This window comes from Hydra vulgaris, chromosome 13, assembly GCF_038396675.1.
Source record: "Hydra vulgaris chromosome 13, alternate assembly HydraT2T_AEP".
NCBI lineage: Eukaryota > Metazoa > Cnidaria > Hydrozoa > Anthoathecata > Hydridae > Hydra > Hydra vulgaris.
In genome coordinates, this window is record NC_088932.1 from 32,813,210 (window position 1) to 32,834,612 (window position 21,403).

The 21,403-nt window shown below is 29.2% G+C and overlaps 1 protein-coding gene across 2 annotated transcripts in view; it reads right to left on the reverse strand.

Annotated features, from left to right (window-relative positions):
• The window catches only part of LOC100208059 (dynein intermediate chain 2, ciliary), a 75,483-nt gene that overhangs the window by 26,869 nt on the left and 27,211 nt on the right, over nucleotides 1–21,403 (reverse strand). For both annotated transcript variants that reach the window (XM_065816883.1, XM_065816884.1), the window contains 5 exons: nucleotides 15,833–15,934; nucleotides 14,713–14,772; nucleotides 14,537–14,578; nucleotides 11,211–11,294; nucleotides 10,986–11,070 (listed from right to left, as the gene is read on the reverse strand). In XM_065816883.1, the coding sequence (XP_065672955.1) occupies nucleotides 10,986–11,070; nucleotides 11,211–11,294; nucleotides 14,537–14,578; nucleotides 14,713–14,772; nucleotides 15,833–15,934 (373 nt within the window). The remainder of the gene's footprint in view (nucleotides 1–10,985; nucleotides 11,071–11,210; nucleotides 11,295–14,536; nucleotides 14,579–14,712; nucleotides 14,773–15,832; nucleotides 15,935–21,403) is intronic.

A 21,403-nucleotide genomic window follows, 5' to 3' on the forward strand; every position in this document is an offset into this window, starting at 1 on the left:
TTACACAATCAAAATAAAGAACGTTACTTATGGATTGAAACATCTAACTAAATCTAATTTCTTATTATTATTTTTGATGTTCTAAAATTTGGAAACTGGTGGAAAAGATATTAATTTGATACTAAAATCACAGGCATGATGATTTTCAAGTCTTTGACTTATATGAACAAGATTTTGGTTTAAGTCTTTCCTTAGTTTAGTTCTCTTTTTTCTTTTTTTTTTAAACATCTTCGCTTCCAAAAAGGCTGCAAGCAGCCACTAATTAAAGTTGAAAGTTACTGTAAGAGAAAAGATGAAGATTGTAGAGCAAGATAACGATTGACGGACGACTTAAAAGATTGCAAATTATATGAATCAGGAAAGCAAGATCAAGGAAGCGAATTCCAAAGAACTGATGTTCGAGGAAAAAAACTAGACAAATAAGCGTTTTTGGAGCACTTAGGAAAAGTCACAGAAAAAGGATGACACTTAATTGAATGATGAGTAACATGAGAATGAATTTTAGTAGATGGCACAAGAGACGCTAGCTCTTTAGAGCAGTGCCCATTATAGTATTTGTAGAAAAGAGAAAGAGAAGCAACATTACGACGATGAGATAATGGTTGAAGGTTGGCTGCAAGAGCAGGTCCAACTATGTTTACAATGCACTTTTGCACCTTGTCTAAAAGAGAAAGGGCATCATTAGAAGATCCGCCACAGATATGGCAACAGTATTCCATACAAGGCCGGATTTGAGATTTATAGAGATAGAGAATAGAATCCAGAGTAAGAAAGTGGCGAGCTCGATAAAGAGATGCAACCTTAGCAGATGCTAATTTTGCAACCGATTTGATATATGGTTTCCAAGAAAGATTGGAAGTAAGAGTTAATCCTAGAAGATGAAGAGTAGGTGACTCATCGAGTACATCACCGTTCATAAATATAGGAAGATCTAAATTATTGCGATAACGATTGGCTGAAAAAAATTGAGTTTTATCTGAATTAAAGTTCACCAGCCACTGTGAGCCCCATGCTGTAGCAGAAGTGAGATCCTTTTCAAGCTCAAACGCCCCCTCCAAGCAATCAGATGGTGTTGGTTTCTTATCACAACAAGAATAAATGGTAGTATCATCAGCAAACAATGCCACCTTAGATGTGAGAATATCTGGAAGATCATTAATGTAAATTAAAAAGAGTATAGGGCCAAGGATAGAACTCTGAGGAGCCCCTTAAGTTACAGAATAAGAAGAAGAGTGTTGTCCATCGAGGACAACCTTTATGCTACGATTGGAAAGGAAGGATTCAATGATCTTAAAGATGTTGCCGGATACACCATAAGAAGAAAGCTTATGGAGAAGACCAGCATGCCAAACTTTATCAAACGCTTTTGAAATGTCAAGACCTCTCCACCTTCATCTAACGCACAATAAAACCTGTCAGTTATTACTGTTAGCAAATCAGCTGTAGAACAAGAAGATCGAAATCCATATTGATGGTCAGAAAGTAAGTTATTAGATTCAAAATGAGAAATTAAGTGTTTGTTAATTAAAGATTCAAAAACCTTGCTTATGATAGGAAGAAGACTTATGGGACGGTAGTTAGACGAATCAGATCACTCCCCAGAATTTTTGAAGATAAGGATAACAGATGCGGCTTTCCAGCAGGCTGGAAAACAAGACTCTGATAAGCACTTGTTGAATAGTTTTGAGAGTATAGACGACAGCTCCAGAGAACACTTCTGCGAGACAATAACAGGTATGTTGTCTGGGCCACAAGCTGTAGAAGAGTCTAGGCAGGAAATCACTTTAGATACAGATGCTGGAGTGATATGAATGTCAAGCAATGGATCAACCTGTTTGTTGGCAATATCAGGTAGAACGCAATTAGTGGAATCAAGAGATGATATTGATGAAAAGTTTTTAGCAAACAGTTCGACTTTGTCTTTAGGTGAGGTGAAAAAGTCTGAACCATACAAGAGAGGTGGAATTATAGATTTGCCCTTATTATTGATATTATTAAAGATTCTCCAGAAGTCATGAGAGCCTAATTTTTGAGATGAGATACGAGATTTCATGACCTGAGAATAGCGGGTTTTGGTTTAGACAAAACCTTTTTACAGTTGTTTCTAGCGGTAATAAACAGACGTCTGTTTTCTGGAGAATTGTTTTGCTGATAAATATGGAAGTAACAGTTTCGATTGGCAATCGCAGCAGCACAGTATGAGGAAAACCATGGAGGAGAGTGAGGCTTGACCTGGAATCGTCGAGAGGGAATAAAAGACTCCATGCCAGCCTGAATCCACGAAGTTATGTAAGAAGCACATTTGTCGACAGGAAGTTGAAAGATTTCTACCCAAGGGCCATCACGAAGAAAATCACGGAAAGAATCCCAGTCAGCTTTACTGTAGTTGTAAGAGGTTCGATAATAGGGGTATTCAGGTGATGAAAAAGAATGAGATATTAGTTTTAAAGAGATCAAACTGTGATTAGAAGCACCTAAGGGTGAATGTGGAGAAACTGAGCACTGACTAGGATCAGAAACAAGACATAAGTCGAGTAGAGAAGGTAAATGATTAGGGTTGTCAGGAAAGCGAGTTGGAAAGTTGACTATTTGAGTTAGGGATTGAGAAAAGCAAAAGTTGTGGGCTTTAATGCCTGCAGAGTCACTCACACTAGAGCCAAGCCATTCAGAGTGGTGAGCATTAAAGTCACCAACAACAACTATATTAGCTGATGGATAAGGAGAGAGGGCTTGGTCAATATGATCAGAAATAACATCAAAAAGAGTACAGTCTTGAGATGAAGGAGAGCGATATAGAACAAAGAGAAAGGCAATAGAGTGAAGTGGTGCTAAACAAAAGCACATGAAAGAATATTCTGTGGATTCAAACCTAGTTTCACGACAAACAGGTGAATTCTTACAAATGTAAATGCCCAGGCCAAGCATGTGACTATTGGAAACTTTACGAATCAGAGGAAGATAACCATCAACACTAAGATCACAAGATGAGACAGCCGAACTCAAATTAGTCTCACAAAGAGCAAGTAGGTCTGGTGAACTTTGCAAGAGATAAGACTCAACAGAAGAAAAGTTACTTCGAAGACCACGAATATTAGTGAATGATAGGTTTAGAGAACTTGGTGATGATGACGGTTTTTTGTGTTTTATAGTTTTTGGTACTTTATTCATTTTTAAATTAGATTGAAGAACTTGACTCAAAGCATAGATAGTACTCAGAACACCGTTTAATAACCCAAGCAATTGCCTCATTACTACTAATAAACCCTAAGCCGTAACAAAGGGCTCCAAATGTGGCCTCCGCAATGCACACCAAAAGTACAAACAGGGACACCATCCATGCGCAACATGGCACTGTTAATACTTTGATATTTTTCAGCTGTTGATGGAATCAGCCTCTCTGAGAGCTACCACAGAGTTCGGGAAACCTGACTACCAGCCGGCCTCAGAACCATAAAACTGAGTTTTAGAGCTGTACCCCCATAAGGAGATAATAGAATGAGTTGCCTAGTCATAAAAACAGTGACACAAGCAAACCCATGCATTAAGTACTTAAGTTACTTGTTACCTGAGTACTTACTTAAGTTACTTGAGTTACTTGAGTACTTACTTAAGTTACTTAGTAAATCATATCAATATCCTCATTTGTAATCTTTTTTTTAGTTGATATTGAATTCTATGTCTTATTTAATGAAGTATTATACCGTTTCTTTTTTTTGTTTTTTTTAATTTTCTGACTTACCTTATATCTTCCTTGCTTTGCATAACTCATATTTTAGCAAAAAAGCTTTTTTCATTTGGTAACAGTTTTGCTTACTGAATTCTAAACAACTGATACAGATGATAATAAAAAAAAAAAAAGCTGCCCAAACCTAAATCCTCAGTCAATGTAGCATCACTACTTTTCTTGTTCTTATTATTTAGCTATTATGATGTACTGAAACCCTTTCTAGTTCCCTATTTCAGTATGACATCAGACTGCTGTAATGAAATAACCATATGTGGGGTATACATTGCTGCTTGTGCAACTTGTGTTGATAAAAAAAAAATTATATTTATGTGTTGATGTTCCTTTGCTATAAAAGTTTTAGGAATTTTTTAAAAAATGTTAAAATTTTTGTTTTACCTTTTGTTAAATAAAATTTCTTTGTTAGTAAAACTTATTTATTAAATATATTTTTTTTTTGCAAAAGTGTTATCTCAGTTATCATGTAGGTCTAAATCCATTCAATTTTTTTTATTTCAGTAACCTGAGTTATTCCACACCTATCAGTAATTTAAGTTACTTATACATACTGCAAGTCATTAAGGTTTAGTGAACTCAAAATAACTGCCAACTTTTCAATTCTTTCTTCTTGATTAGAACACTCTACCCCTAATTATAATATAGTAAGTATGCATGGGTGCATACAGTGTGCGAAATTAACCCCGGCACTTGGCATATGCTAAGATTTTAATTTATCATAATAAGCCTATTTGCAAAGCGTGATTATTCACGTTTTGCAGATGATTTGAGATACCACTTTGCACGATAAGTTGCATCTCATTTTTCTATTATTTTTTATGGTCATTAACTAATATAGAGTTAGTTAATGTTAGTAAAAAAAGTTATAAAATAACTTTTAAAATGTAAGGTGATTATCTAATAAAAAAAACTATAAAAGAAATCATTTCTAAAACCAAATACAGTATCGTGTAATAAAAACCATTTTTTATTCAATTTCATTCATGAAATTTTAAGAAAATAATTCATTAAAAACGCAAAACTTTAATTAAACTTTAAAAATGTTGCCGAGGTAATATTGAGATAAATAGTACTGGGCTGCTCCATAAGCTTGTTTCATATTATGTATGTGGAAATGTTTTTGAGATTACCAAATCATTTTTTCTAACCACTTTACTAAAGTCATCCTGAAGGTCAACACTCTTCTTCATTTCTAGTAATTTCTGGGGTACCTCAAGGTTCTATCCTTGGTCCTGTTTTACTTTTTTTCTACATTAATGATCTTCCTGACAACTTTATATCTAAAGTAGTTCTTTTTGCTGATGACTTTGATAATGAATGGCAACTCTCTCACTGAATCCTCTTCTTTACATTTTCGTGGATTGTCATTTACTACTGACTTTTCATGAAAACCATATATACTACAAATTACTAAATTAGCATCTGCTAAGGTTGCTTCTCTTTATCGTGTTTCTTGTTTTCTTACTTCTGATTCCTTTCTCTCTTATTCATCCCTGTATGGAATACTGTCTTATTCTCTTATTCTCATCTCTTATTCATCCCTGTATGGAATGTCTTATTCTCTTATTCTCATCCCTGTCTTTCTCTTATTCTCTTATTCTCTTATTCTCATCCCTTTCTCTTATTCTCCCTTTCTCTTATCCCCTTTCTCTTATTCTCTTATTCTCATCCCTGTCTTATTCTCTTATTCTCATCTCTTATTCATCCCTGTATGGAATACTGTTGTTATATTTGGGCTGGTTCTTCTAATAATGCTCTTTGTCTTCTAGACAAGATCCAAAAACGCGTTGTTAACATAGTTGAACCTGCTCTATCTACTAAGCTTGAGCCTCTTTCCCATCGCTGTAAAAATGCATCTCTTTCTTCTTTCTACAAATACATCAATCATGGTCGCTGCTCAAAGGAGCTATCATCTCTAGTTCCATCAACTAAAACTCATTCTCATTTGACTCATCATTCAGCAAAGTCTCATTCCTTTACTGTATCTATCACTGCACACACTAAAAAATTTTATTTGTCTAGTTTTAACACTTTGGAACTCTCTCTCCCATCTTTATATTTTCCACACTCATACAATCTTCCACTTCTGTCAACCGTTTCCTTGATCTATAACTTATTCTTTTTTTCTAGTAACTCCTAACTTAATAGTGATTGCTTGCAGCCTTGTTAGGAGTGAATTAAAATAAAAAAAAAAAGCAAAAAACTTTTGGTTTTTTTTTATACATATATATATATATATATATATATATATATATATATATATATATATATATATATATATATATATATATATATATATATATAAAATATATATATATATATATATATATATATATATATATATATATATATATATATATATATATATATATATATATATATATATATATATATAGAACCCTTAGATGTTGCCCGAAAGTTTTTTCCATATTTTGTTGACAAAAAGTAAAAATTAAAATGCAAGACCGGAATTTTTTTTTTTTATAATGATAGACTGCCTGCCCCAACCAAACCCTCAGTCGATGTAGCAGCACTCCCTTGCGGGTCAGGCTATTTGTCAGTCGATGTAGCAGCACTCCCTTGCGAGTCAGGCTATTTGTCAGTCGATGTAGCAGCACTCCCTTGCGAGTCAGGCTATTTGTCAGTCGATGTAGCAGCACTCCCTTGCGAGTCAGGCTATAAGATAGTCGATGTAGCAACACTCCGCGCATGATTTACAGTAAAAAAAATAAAAATAAAAACATTTTATTAAAAAAAATAAAAATAAAAACATTTTATTAAAAAAAATAAAAATAAAAACATTGTTTATATTGTTAAAAACATTCAGAATGTTTTAAAAACATTCAGAATATTTTTAAAAACATTCCGGTCAATTAAATTTGCGTTTTTGTGGTTTTTTTATACAACAATTAATTTGTAATTAAATTAATGGTTTTGACTTTCGTCCAACACGGAAATGTTGGACGAAAGTCAAAAGTAATTAAAAGTGACGTATGTGTTGGCGTAAGAATCACTTTTTTCCTTCCGCTCTTCCTAAAGCCAACAAACTATAGATGATTCATATTTTTGAAATTTTTATATATTTTTGCATCATTTGAGACCCAACATGACATACTTTTGAAAGACTTTTTTTTTTATAATATTAGGAACCTGTTTGATGTATAAGGGCCTTGTGGCACCCGTAAAAATATTTTTTATTCAAAAATTTTTTAAATCCAGTATTATTTTATTATATAAAACACATTTAGGGGTTGTCAGCTGACATTTTTAAAATAAGTTGTTTTTAGCACCACCCTAATATATATGTACATACATACATACATATACATATATATATATATATATATATATATATATATATATATATATATATATATATATATATATATATATATATATATATATATATATATATATATATATATATATATATATATATATATATATATATATTAGGGCTGTTCATGTGAACACAGGAAAAAAAAATTTTTCTCTGATTTGAATGCATAGTTGTTTATTTTGTGCCATTTGACATAGTAATTGACTGTGGAAAAAATCTTTCCAATCAGATAATGTTTAGGGGGTGCTCAATGACCATAAAGTTTTACGAAAAACGTCAAAAACGTGTAAAAAGTTCCAAAGTTCCAAAAATTTCTAGAACCTGGTTAGTTAGATTTTTTCCACTGAAATATTGTCTGATTGCATGCTATATAGATTAATTAAAGTGCAGCAGATTAACTGTCATCAGGGCACCAGACTAAAAAATGTCTGCTAGTGTTTAAAACAACTGTGTTTATATCATTTTGTTAAAATTTGTATTCATAATTTTAATACTATTATTTAACTCAATTTAGAATTTGTTCAAACAGAATAAAAAGGTTTACAAGTATAAATATTATTTTTATTTGGAATTTCAGTTTGACAACAAATGTATTAATATTTTGATAGTACCTAACCTTAGTAACCTATTACAGAAAACTAGCATGGTAGTCTGGTAGTGTATTGTTTGTTATTAAGTGCAGATAATAATAATTTCTAATTTGAAAATATTTATTTAATTTCTTTAGTAATAATTATTATAATATATTGCTGCAGCTGCATAAACCAACAACTGAATGATAAGTTTGTATAATATGGTATTGAGTTTTGATTTTCTCATAATATTTCAGTTATCATTGAAATGGCAGCATCATCTCGTGTTGCTATCTCTACACGACTTCAAACCAAAATCTTTTTAATTGGACAACCAGAGCCAAATCTTCCAGATAAAGTTCTTCCCTTAACATCTGATGTTTTAAAAACATTTTTTTATCATCTTAATTCAACCAAAAAGTCAGTGCCTGAAAGTCTTAAAACAACTGTTGATGAACTGATTATTATTTGGAATAAAGCCCGTATTCCGACAGCATTTCATCCGAATGTAGTCTTAAAGTTGAAAACTTTAGTCCAGGAATTTAAATTAATAAAAAAAAAAAAATCCAGATTGTCAGATTCTCAGAAATCGAGAGAGAAATCATTTACAGACACCATTGGCCTACTTTTTGACATTGCCCACAAGGATGCTGAAACCATGATCAGAATTGAAGAAGATAAAGAATTTTTATTGGATCAGAGATGTCAGAGAAAAATGGTGATGTTTGGAGAGGACAAAGAACTTTCAAAATTAGAAGAAAGAAATGAAGCAAGGAAACAAGCAGAGAGAGAACGAAAGCTAAAAGAAGAGCAAAGACAATCTGGTGCGAGTGCAATAGTTCCTGTTATTGAACCTTTACATGACGAAAGTTATAGTGATGACAACGATAACGATGCTGTTGATAATGACAAAATGGTTGATAGAGATTTTGAGATAGAAATCCCTGTTTATTACAGACAACAAGTCAGTAAAGCAAGTTCTTCAGGGTCAGCTGAATCAAGTTTAGCAAGTAATCCAAAACGACAATGTATCTTAGATACAATTCTTGACTCGCCTGATGTTTCATCAACATTAGACAGAATTAATCTATCTGACACAAAATTCACTATACTAGCAGCAGCAATTGCAAGGGCTGGTGGACAGAACCTCGATGATGGATCATTGTCACGTTCTACAGTCCGTAGAAAACGAACCTATCATCGATCAAATATTGAAGCCACTGTTCGAACTGAATTCTGCGATTTGGACAAACCACCATTAATCGTCCACTGGGATGGCAAACTGATGATAGATCGTACAAATTCTGCAGCCCCTAAAGCAAATGTTGACCGGCTATCTGTAGATGTGACAGGTCACAATGTTGACAAAATACTTGGAATAGCAAAACTATCAGCTGGAACTGGAGAAGCCCAAGCAAAAGCAGTTATTCATCTGCTTAATTTCTGGGACATAATTGGTGATGTTATTGGAATGAGTTTTGATACTACAGCCTCTAACACTGGCTCCAAAAATGGTGCATGTGTAGTTCTAGAGAAACATATAGGTAGAAATTTGTTATATTTCGCTTGCAGACACCATGTTCATGAGATCATAGTAGCAGGAGTGTTTGGATCACTATTTGGACCATCATCTGGTCCCAACATACCTCTTTTCCAGAGATTTCAGCAAAATTGGCCCAAAGTTAATTAAGGAAATTTTAAACCTCTGGATGACATTCGAATGAAAATACCCCTGGTGCAATAACTACAAAATGAAGTGATTGCATTCCTCAAAGAAAACCTGCATGTTAAAATGCCAAGGGATGACAACAAAGAAATCATGGATCTCTGTCTGTTAATACTTGGAAAACTGCCTGATCAAGAAGAGAAAAATTATCATTTCAAGATCCCTGGTGCTTATCACATGGCTCGCTGGATGGCCAAGGTTATTTATTGTTTTAAGATTTATTTATTTCGTGAAGAGTTCAAGTTGACCACAAAAGAGGAAAAAAATCTCTGTGAATTTTGCTTATTTGCTAGTCTGGTTTATGTAAAATCTTGGATATCATGCACAAATGCCAGCGATGCTCCAGTTAATGACTTGTTTCTGTTTCAGCAACTTAAGCAGTTTGCAGTTGTGAATAAAACGATTTCCGAAGCAGCAGTCAAGAACTTTCAAAACCATTTGTGGTACCTTTCACCAGAATTGGTCCCACTAGCTTTGTTTTCAAACAAACTTCAAACGGAAGAGAAGCGAAAAATGATTTCCAACATGAAATTTCACGGTGAGAACTGGTCTGAAAGGTTGATCAAATTAAAGAACATTGAAAGTCTAGAGAAGAAATCTCTGGACATGCTGGTGACATCAGTTTCAGCAAGTGCGTTGCGGTCAATGAAGGTTGATATTGATTTTCTGTTCAACAACGATCCAGCTACCTGGAATGATTCCCCAGAATACCAAGAAGGAAAAAATTTAGTATATTCATTGAAAGTAGTAAATGATGCTGCCGAACGATCTGTGGCTTTAATGTCGATGTTTAATGAATCGATTACAAGGAATGAATCTGAAATGCAGAGGTTAATTCAGGTGGTTGAGGATCACAGAAAGCGAGTGCCAGATGCCAGAAAGTGTACTCTGAAGAGTTATAGTCCTCGCTAGCATTAACATTGCACGAACTATAACATTACGATAATTAAATGTTAATTGCTCATATGTTTTTTTGTTTATAATTCGTATTTTAATCAATGACAAAGAGTCAAAAATCCTAGTGTTTTATTTTGGAAAAATTCTGATATAACAAAAACCGCAGAACTTTAGTCGTATTGCAGTATTTTATTTCATTAATTTCTCTGCTAATAAACCAGTCTAAAGTGGATGTGGATTGTAATTTGTATTCAGAATTTAATATTTAGAGATAATTAAAACTGATCAAATCTGAAAAATCTAATTAACCGGGTTTTAGAAATTTGTGGAACTTTGTTACTTTTTCCATGTTTTTCACATTTTTCGTAAAACTTTATGGTCATTGAGCACCCCCTAAACATTATCTGATTGGAAAGATTTTTTGCACAGTTAATTACTATGTCAAATGGCACAAAATAAACAACTATGCAATCAAATCTGAAAAAAAAATTTTTTTTGGACAGCCCTAATATATATATATATATATATATATATATATATATATATATATATATATATATATATATATATATATATATATATATATATATATATATATATATATATATATATATATATATATATATATATATATATATATATATATATTATTTTAATTTGTCCAAAAATTTTTTGGACAAATTAAAACAATGGAAAAAATTTTTTTACCATAAGCAATTTCATAAAATGTATTTTGATTAACCATTCGTTCAATAATTTTGGCAACTTGGCTGACATTTGCAACTTCATCACTCTATATTAAAACAAATTATTTGCACATAAGAATTATTTTCTCAAATTAAAGTGTTTACAAATATTTAATTTTTATATAAAAACATAACAAAACATTATAGATAATATTATCTTTATATATGCATCATAAATAGAACTTACCATGACTTCTGTTGTCGAGTTTTTTTTCTTTGTGTCACTCTCTCTTTTAGCTGACTTTTTAACTTCCTTTTCTTTCTCTTTTTCCTGCAAAAAAACTTATATTTTTGTATTTAATGTTGAAAAAACTTTATATAAGCAATGTTAACGCTTTGTTACAAAGTAAACAACACTAACATTTATATCATAAAATAAAAAGAATGAAACACTATTGCAACAGAAACAAAAAAAATATTTAAATGTTAAAAAAAAAATTGCAAAAAAAGTTGTCTATATATGACTGGATTAAAGCAGGCAATCTAGGCTGTAGTCTACACAACCATAAATTTAGGGACACTCATGAGGTTTTTTATAAAAAATTGAACATATTTGATTTAATTTACTTTTATAGTACTTATAGGGTATACTTGTGTAAGTTGTTAGATAGGGTTGTTCAAAAAACAACTCTTTTGAAAAATATTTGCTGGCACTGTTATACAACGGTACTTTGCAATTTAAAATTAAAGTGCATGTATAACATTACCATTTTTAAATATGTATTACTGCTATTGAACCAACTGTGAATTGATTCACTCTGTTATATATAAACTATATTACTATTCATATTAATTGCAAACGTACTTATAATGTTATCTAATGCTAAAGTTTGTGAAGACCAAGAGTGAACTTTCAAGTGTATGTTGACCAAAAGAATTTATCTAAAAGAATATGAAGACCAAAGAACAAAAGTGTATGCAAAAGTATATATATAGTCCAAAGAACTAAAGAGTTTGCAAAAGTATATTTAGACCATAGAACAAGAGTGTATGCAAAAATATGTGAAGACTAGTGATCAACTGAAATTCGGTTCAGACCACAATTTTGACCAGATTTTCTGGTTTTGGTTCTGATTATATTTAAGATTTTGGTTGAAAATGTACTTAAAATAGATATCATTATGGTTTATTTAGCATTATAAGATTATTATCATTTTGATAAAAAATAATTTAAAAAATTTTTAAAATTAATTAATAGGCTTGACAATTAATGGATATAAGATTTGGCTTTGTTTGAAAATTAAATAATTTTCTTGTTTAAATAAAAATTGTGGGCCTTATATTATGAAAAAGTTGTGGGCCTTAACGCCTGCAGAGTCACTAACACTAGAGCCAAGCTATTCAGTGTGATGAGCATTAAAGTCACCAACAACAACGAAATTAGCTGATGGATTAAGAGAGAGGGCTTGGTCAATTTGATCAGAAATAACATTGAAAAGAATGCAGTCTTTAGATTAAGGAGAGCAATATAGAACAAAGAGAAAGGCAATAGAGTGAAGTGGTGCTAAACGAAAGCACATAAAAGAATAGTTGGTGGATTCAAACCTAGTTTCATGACAAATGGGTGAATTCTTACAAATGTAAATGCCCAGGCCAAACATGTGACTATTGGAGTCTTTACAAGTTAAAGGAAGATAACCATCAACACTAAGATCACAAGATGGGACGGCTGAACTCAAATTAGTCTCACAAAGAGCAAGTAGGTCTGGTGAACTTTGCAAGAGATAAGACTCAACAGAAGAAAAGTTAAATCAAAGATCACGAATATTAGTAAATAATAGGTTTAGAGAACTTGGTGATGACAATTTTTTTTTGTGTTTTATAGTTTTTGGTACTTTACTCATTTTTAAATTTGTTAAAGAACTTGACTCAAAGCACATATAGCACTCAGTACACTATTTAATAGTCTAAGCAATTGCCTCATTACTATTAATAAACCCTAAGCCGTAACAAAGGGCTCCAAATGTGGCTTCAACAATGCACACCCAAAGTATGAATAGGGACACTATCCATGTGCATCATGGCACTGTTAGTACTCTAATATTTTACAGCTGTTGATGGAATCAGCCTCTCTGAGAGCTACCACAGAGTTCCAGAAACCTGACTACCAGCCGGCCTCAGAACCATAAAATTGAGTTTTAGAGCTATACCCTCATTAGGAGATAATGGAATGAGTTGTCTAGTCATAAAAACAAAGACACAAGCAAAACCCATGCATTGAGTCAAGAAGATCCAGCATTTAACTCCTAAACTGGAAACAATGTATTATAAATGCATCTGTGCCATCCTAATAGATGAAGAAGGGGTGTGGGACTGGTCAACAGATAGAATCTGTTGACCAGTAAACACCCCCAAGGCAGGGGGTGTTTTAATTCGGAGTTGGCTTCTCCTAGCCTTTGCCTAAAAAAGCGTATCCTACAAGGCAGCAGGGTATGAAACAGGTTGTACTGGGTTACATGTTACCAGTAGCAAGATAACCTGACCTGACCTTCACTATAGCTGTAGTTACATTTCACTAGTAAGAACCAGATATGCCTTCCAATGGCAGTCAAAGCTTTTTCATACACCTCTTTGCAGTTTTGGTCAAATGAAGATTGTGAGATCTTTAATCAGATTCAAGCCTCAAAAAACTAGGTTTGTGTGTAGTCAATTTATCATTCGATTTAGCCTAATTTATGTGGAAATCTCACATACTATGTCCTTACATATACACCATTGGAATCTTTTAAAACATTCCAGATGGGAATCCTTAAAAAGATTTGTACAGATTAAAGAATTTTAAGAATCTTTCCATTATTATCCAGTATATTTTAGTATCTTCTATAGCATTTATTATTAGAATAAAAATTTTAATACCAAATATTATAGAAGAATATTCTTGTCTATTCTAGAAGGTTCAGAATGTTTCCTAAAGTTTCTGAATGTTCTAGAAGATTTCTAGAAGTTTTCTTGAAGATGTCTTAATGTTTTGGTAGATTCCAAAATGTTCTATAACCTTCCAAAATGTTCTGAAAGGTTTCAGAATGTTTCATAACTTTCCACAAGATTCTTGAACAGGCCTGAATATTCTAAACCTTCCTTAAATATGAAAACTTTTAAAAACTTATACAATCTAATCGAACATTTCAGAATTCGGAAACCTGCTTAGAACCTTACAGAATGTTCTAAATCCTTCCTTTCTTCCTTTTGAAACTTACCAACTTTAAGCAACAATTTTTGTATATGAAGATACTATGTTTTTGGTGATTTAAGAGACTTCAAGATTTTGAGCAACTTTGTACTCTTTGAACACCCTTAATCTTAAGTATGAGGAGCCACATGCTCTAAACACACACTGTTATGTGGTAAAATTGTGTTGTTTCTGATTGAACATGCTTAAAAAAAAAAAAAAAATTTAATATACTTTTAAGTTAAATCACTTGAGAAAATGTTGATATTACCAGTTGTATACTGTATTGCTGTTAAAAATATAAAAGTGTATATATTTTAAAAATCATGTATATATATATATACCTGTCTTTTTAAGTCTTCAACATAGGCATCATAAATTTCCCACTAAATAAATAAAACAATAAATAATGTGCCACTAAATAAATAAAAGTCATAAATTTGCCACTATATTAATAGAGTCACAGAGTTCAAAAAAGTTCAAAAAAATGTTTTTGAAATCTTTTTGCTTGAGAACATACCTGATTGACATTGCTGCAAAAATTTCCTCTTGGAGGTGGTTCTGTTACTGTCCCACGCTCCTAAGAAAAGATATTGATTTTATTCAAAAAATGCATCTTATACTAAACACAAACTTTAAATTCCACTAAAATTAGGTTATTTATAACTAAAGCCCATTGATTTTATGTGCTCACAAAGCAATCAAAAACCTAAAAAAGAATTATAACTTTCACTGTGAAGCTATCATAAGCAAAAGATTGGTATTCTTCTAAATATTATTAGTCTAATTTAATTATAATAGAGTCGCCTTAAGTCATTTTAAAGTAGTTTCTAAGCTTTTCTATATGCGTTTCTTTATTCCAATCTTTATTCAACATACCACTAAAAAATTTATTCAATGTAACAGAGCTGCAGTGATAGATTGCTTACTTAATAAGCAAGGAGTAAAGAATTTAAACCATGCTTGTAACAAATGTGTCTTTATTAAAAAATCACTAACTACATACTGATATCTTTTGATTCTGTACAATGGAAAATAATAGGAAAAAAAATTGCCAAAACAGACTTGTTAGCAAATAACCTTGCATTATTTATAACAAAAGATTGTTAAAAGACACCAAAATCCTTATTATTGTTAACACTGTTAATATTGTCAATATTAACTACTACTCATATTGACAATATTTTCAATTGAATCAAAATATGGCATATGTAATTGAACATTAAAAAAATGTAAGTTCATACACAAATACCAATCAAAATCTATACTCACTTTTCCAGTGTTTACAATAACATGTGTAAAATATTTGATAATTATGACAGATTCTCTTAATTAATTTAATATAATTAAAGTATTTTGTAGCCCATTATTCATTTGAAATAAATTAAAACAGTTAATATAAATATGAAAAACTTTTTTTGGTTTCATATCAGGATATGAAACAGAATGGCTGTGTATCCAGGATACAGACCCAGTTTTAGTTACAACCTTTTACTGTTACAAGTAGTAACAGTAGTAACAACCCAATAAAAAATCAACAATGCACCTTTTTAATTTAAAATAAAAATAGTTTAATTTTAAATAAGATTAATTTTAAAATAAAACATGCAATGTAAAGATTTCATATGTAATTAACTTACCCTGGATGGATTATTAAATGTTTGAGAGCCTCGCTCACAGAAGTTGAACTGATTTGTGACTTTTTGCACTGAGGGTTTAGTAAATGCATTACCAACTGCAATCTAAAAAACAAAACTCAATCAAAATACTCTCTCTCTCTTTATATATATATATATATATATATATATATATATATATATATATATATATATATATATATATATATATATATATATATATATATATATATATATATATATATATATATATATATATATATATATATATATATATATATATATATACTCTTGTTTGGTCATCTTTAATTTATACCATAAAATGTAAACTTAAGTTATTTTATTAGTTAAGTTTAGAAGACCGGAAAAAGTGTAAAGACTTAAAAAAAATCTTTTATTGGTAGATTGCCTTACCGAAATAGAACCCTCAGTCAATGTAGTAGCACTCTTTGTTCTATCTATTTGTCAGTTGGCGTAACAGCGCTTCTAGCATCTTTTACTTATTTCTCAGTCAATGTATGTAAACAGTAAAATAAAAAATATAAAAAAAACATGTCTTTATTTTTATTAAAAAAACAAAAAAAACATTATAGTGTATAAGTTTGTGTTTTTGTGGATTTTAAAAAACTAAAATTTAATACACCTTTAATACTTTTTAATACAATTTAATACAAATTTGTAAAAATAAAATTTAATACACAATTCTCTGATTACAGAAAAAGCGTTGCATTAAATATCATGCACAAAGTTAGCAGAAGTAAACAAATTAAATCAATTAAAAAATAAAGGTAGTTTTTCAATATAATTGTCAGATATGGATATCAAAGATACAGCTTTTTTAAATCAAATAACTTTAAAGAATTTCTAAATTTTGCGTATATTGTTCATATATTCAATTTTTAAAATTATACTGACAAAAACAATCTTTTATACTCAGAAAAAAAAAAAATTTAAAATTAAAACAGACACATCAATATTTTACACAAACTTAAGGGCAGTTAATTTTTCAGGACAGCCATATTTTGGAAAAGTATTCGGGCAAACCTTGTTTATTATTAGCAAAATTATTTAGCTATTGAAATTCCTCAAATTACTGTTACAGATAACAGATAATAGAAAATCCTTCAAAAAACGAAAGCATAACATCAAATGATATAACTTTAATTACTACACCTAGTATAGGTGAACAAAACGTAAATCAAAAACACAAGATTAAAGCCATAAAAATATATATATTTTTTATATATAAAAATATATATATATATATATATATAAAATATATATATATATATAAAATATATATATATATATAAAATATATATATATATATAAAATATATATATATATATATATATATATATATATATAAATTTCTTAAGTAAAAAATTTTTTTATGTAATATATTATACAGAATATGTTATACTGTTTAAAATAAATTAAAATAAAACTAATCGCCAAATATATATGGTAACAGATTGCATAAGCCTGAACAAATAGTAACAATATCATCAAATAAGATGAGTAATTTAATAGGAAGTTCATTAGAAAGTATTTTAAAAGTTTTCATTTGTCTAATTACTTGTTCAACAAGAATTCTTAGATTAGCAATTTTTTTTGTTTTAGTTACATCATTTGGCAGCATTTGGCATATACCTCTTTTACTAGGTGGTTTATATAATGTGATGTTATGACCAAGACATTCATTCTCTATATTAAATCCTTTATCTGCCATTATATATGAGTACGATGGAACATTATCTAAAAATTTGAAATCAATAACTAAATTTTTGTCAGACATTGATAAGGGATAAGATTTTGAAATGAAACTAATAAAAGAGTTTGGTGTTATTGCAACTAAAACCTTTACAATATTATGGTGTTTATACTCGGACCATGTAACTTTTTGTAATTCTAGATCTTTTGGAGTTTCAATCAATACTTCTGTTGCATCAATAATTGCAAGTGTATTTTGTAAGTAATAAAATCTTTTTAGTCTTGTGAAGTTTAAACTTCCTTTGTCTGGTATGGATATCAAATGTTTAATAACTGAAAGATAATCCTTTAATCCAATCTATGTTTACAAGGCGTTTTTAGACCTTTTCTAGAAGTGAAAGAGCATCATTAAAAGAACCAGTCCAAATATGACAACAGCATTCCATAAAGGGACGAATAAGAGATTTGTAGAGATAGAGAATGGAATCAGGAGTAAGAAAACAGCAAGCACGATAAAGAGAAGCAACCTTAGCGGGTGCTAATTTAGCAATTGATTGTATATACGGTTATATGGTTTTCATGAAAGGTCAGTAGTAAACAATGATCCAAGAAGACATTAAAAGAGTACTCAGTGAAAGGGTTGCTATGACGAACACAGAGTTTATTTGGAGAGTTTATTTTTCAGCAACATTAGGGGGAATGAGAGCTGATGTTCTTAAGATCCAACCCTTCCTTTTTTTTTCTGACCTAGTTAAAACCGGTGCCACAACGATGATTTTTTAATCATCATTTTTATCAATGTGTTTATCTTGTATAGTTTTATCTGAAGATAAGTTGTTGATGTAAAAGCATTTCTTTGAATAGATGAATTTATGGTTGGACGTAAGCATGTTATTTGAATTACGTTAAAAAAACTATTTTACTTAAGAATTTAATAAACGCTTTTGTTGCAATTACCACACTATTTGTAAATAATTATTGAAAATTGTTTAAAGTATTTTAAACATTTATATAATATATTTTATTAAATTTAATTTTTGTAGTTAAGTAATTATATAATAGTTAAGTAATCAAAATTAGTAATTAAATGTTTAAAAACTTTAAACAATTTTTAATAAATAATTACATTACATTTAGCTATTCGAATACAAGATATAAATCTGTTTAGTTAATTTTACAAATATTACACGATTTACAAGTATTAAATTGCGTAATATTTTAACTAATATTATATTATAAAGTTAAATATATTATAAAGTTATACTAAATAATATTATAAAGTTATATTATATTTTTTTATTAAAGGGATCCCCAAGTGGTGAGACATTTTATATATATCTGAAAAATATATATTAGATCATTTAAAAAAAAGTTTCTTGAATTAGAAATATAAATCATTCTAAACATAAGTTAAAAATATATATACGATCATTTTTAAAACTTTTACCTGAATTTATCAAAAAAATATAAAGATTTTCCAATCTGTTAAAATTTAACCATGTTAAATTATATTGCACTTAGTGTTGTATATAAAAAAATTGATCACTTATTTTTTAAGAAAAATATTCATCTCATGTATTTTAAAGTTCGCTTTGCTTAATTACTATTTTTAAACCTTTTTTATAACCACCACAGACTAAATATGAAGGGGAGAACCGTAATCTGTTTATGTAAAACTGAACTGAGTTTAAAAAACTCTGCGGTGAGAAAAACCTTTATTATTGAAACCAGATGATTTTTTAATGGAAAAAACTATGCAGATTCGAAAGCCTAAAATTAGGCTCTAAACTGGAAATATAATGGCAAAACACCAAATGCTTTTGTTAATATCTCATTCAATAATTTGTTTTGGAAAGTTTAATTAACTTTTAACTTATTTTCTAATGTTTATGATTTGAACATAACTTGTCTCAGCACTTGGGGATCCCTCTAAGTATAATGAAAAAAAATTATGTTTAATAAATAGGTTACATTTACTATAGATTTTTTTAAACATTAAAGACATTGAAGTTTAAAAATAACTTATTAATATATAAACTTATTAATAAAACTTATTAAGATCTAGTTATTTTTATTAAGTTATTGTAATTGCTATTTTTATTATTTTTAAAGTCAAAAAGTATATGGAAAAGAAACAAAACTTTCTGAAAAAGTTTACGTTTCATTTTTTTGTTTACCTCATGTTAACTAAAATAGCAAGCTAAAGATCAAAAGTTCATTCATTCAAAAATTAAACTTGCGTAATATTAAGACTGAAATTTTTTACTTTTGTTCTTTTATTATCACAAAAGCAGTTCACTCTTTATTGTCAACAAACTTTACTCTGAATCAATATTATAAAATTGTTCTGTCTTTCAAAAAAGCAAATTTTTTATACAATCCATTGTAATAAAATTTTGTAAAAAGTTTTTTAAATTAAGTTTTGTAACAATATTAATTTTTTTTAACTAACATTTAGTTGGTAACCAAAGGACAGTTACGTCACATAATTACCTGAAAAAAGCAATTGCTTTTTAATTCATTTTATTGTCCTGAAGAAAAAGTAAAGTAGCTACTTTAAACTGAAAATTATTTATATATTGCATTTAAAATTGAAACTTTTTTTTTCAATTAGAGAGAACATGCAAGGAAGTTGCTGCTACATTAACTGAGGGTTTGAGTTAGGGCACCGATAAGTTTATATATATATATATATATATATATACATATATAATATATATATATATATATATATATATATATATATATATATAAATATATATATATAAATATATATATATATATAATATATATATATATATATATATATATATATATATATATATATATATATATATATATATATATATATATATATATATATATATATATATATATATATATATACAACCCTCGGAATTAGGGTCAGCATTCAGCAATGCCGACTTAACTGCCGGCCTGAAAGTGTTTGAGGTCGGCAAAAAATTGCCGACCTTGTTTCTATGTTTTATGGTCAGACCTTTGTATTAGATAATTTTTGCTGACCTGATGCTGACCTCAAAAAGATTGAGGTTGGCAAATTATTGCCGACTTCATTTTTCCTAATTCCGAGGGTTGTATATGTATATATATATATTTATATATATATATATATATTTATATATAGTCAGTAAATTATTACTGTAAATTATTGTCAGTAAATTATTACTGATTTTTCCTTATTCCGAGGGTTGCATATATATATTTGTTATATATGCATATATATATATATATATATATATACATATATATATATATATATATATATATATATATATATATATATATATATATATATATATATATATATATGTATATATAACAAATATATATATATATATATATATATATACATATATATATATATATATATATATATATATATATATATATATATATATATATATATGTATATATGTATATATGTATATATGTATATATGTATATATGTATATATGTATATATGTGTATATATATATGTATATTAGGGTGTCCCAAAAAACAACATTTTTGAAAAATATAGGCAGAGATGTTCTATCTAATACAAAGAATGTGTTCTATCTAATACAAAAACACTAGATTTAAATTTTTTTTGAATAAAAAATATTTTAAGGGGTCCCTCAAGACCCTCGAATATTTAATGGGTCCCTAATATTTTCAAAAAAAAAGTTTTTCAAAAGTATGTCAACCTGGTACTCAAATGAAGCAAAATCATATAAAAATTTCAAAAATAATATTTAATTTGGAAAAATGTTAACTTATCAAAATTGTCATAAAAATACATAAAAAATGCATTTTTATGTTTTTTGTTAAAAAACGTAATTTTTCATGTAATAAAACCAA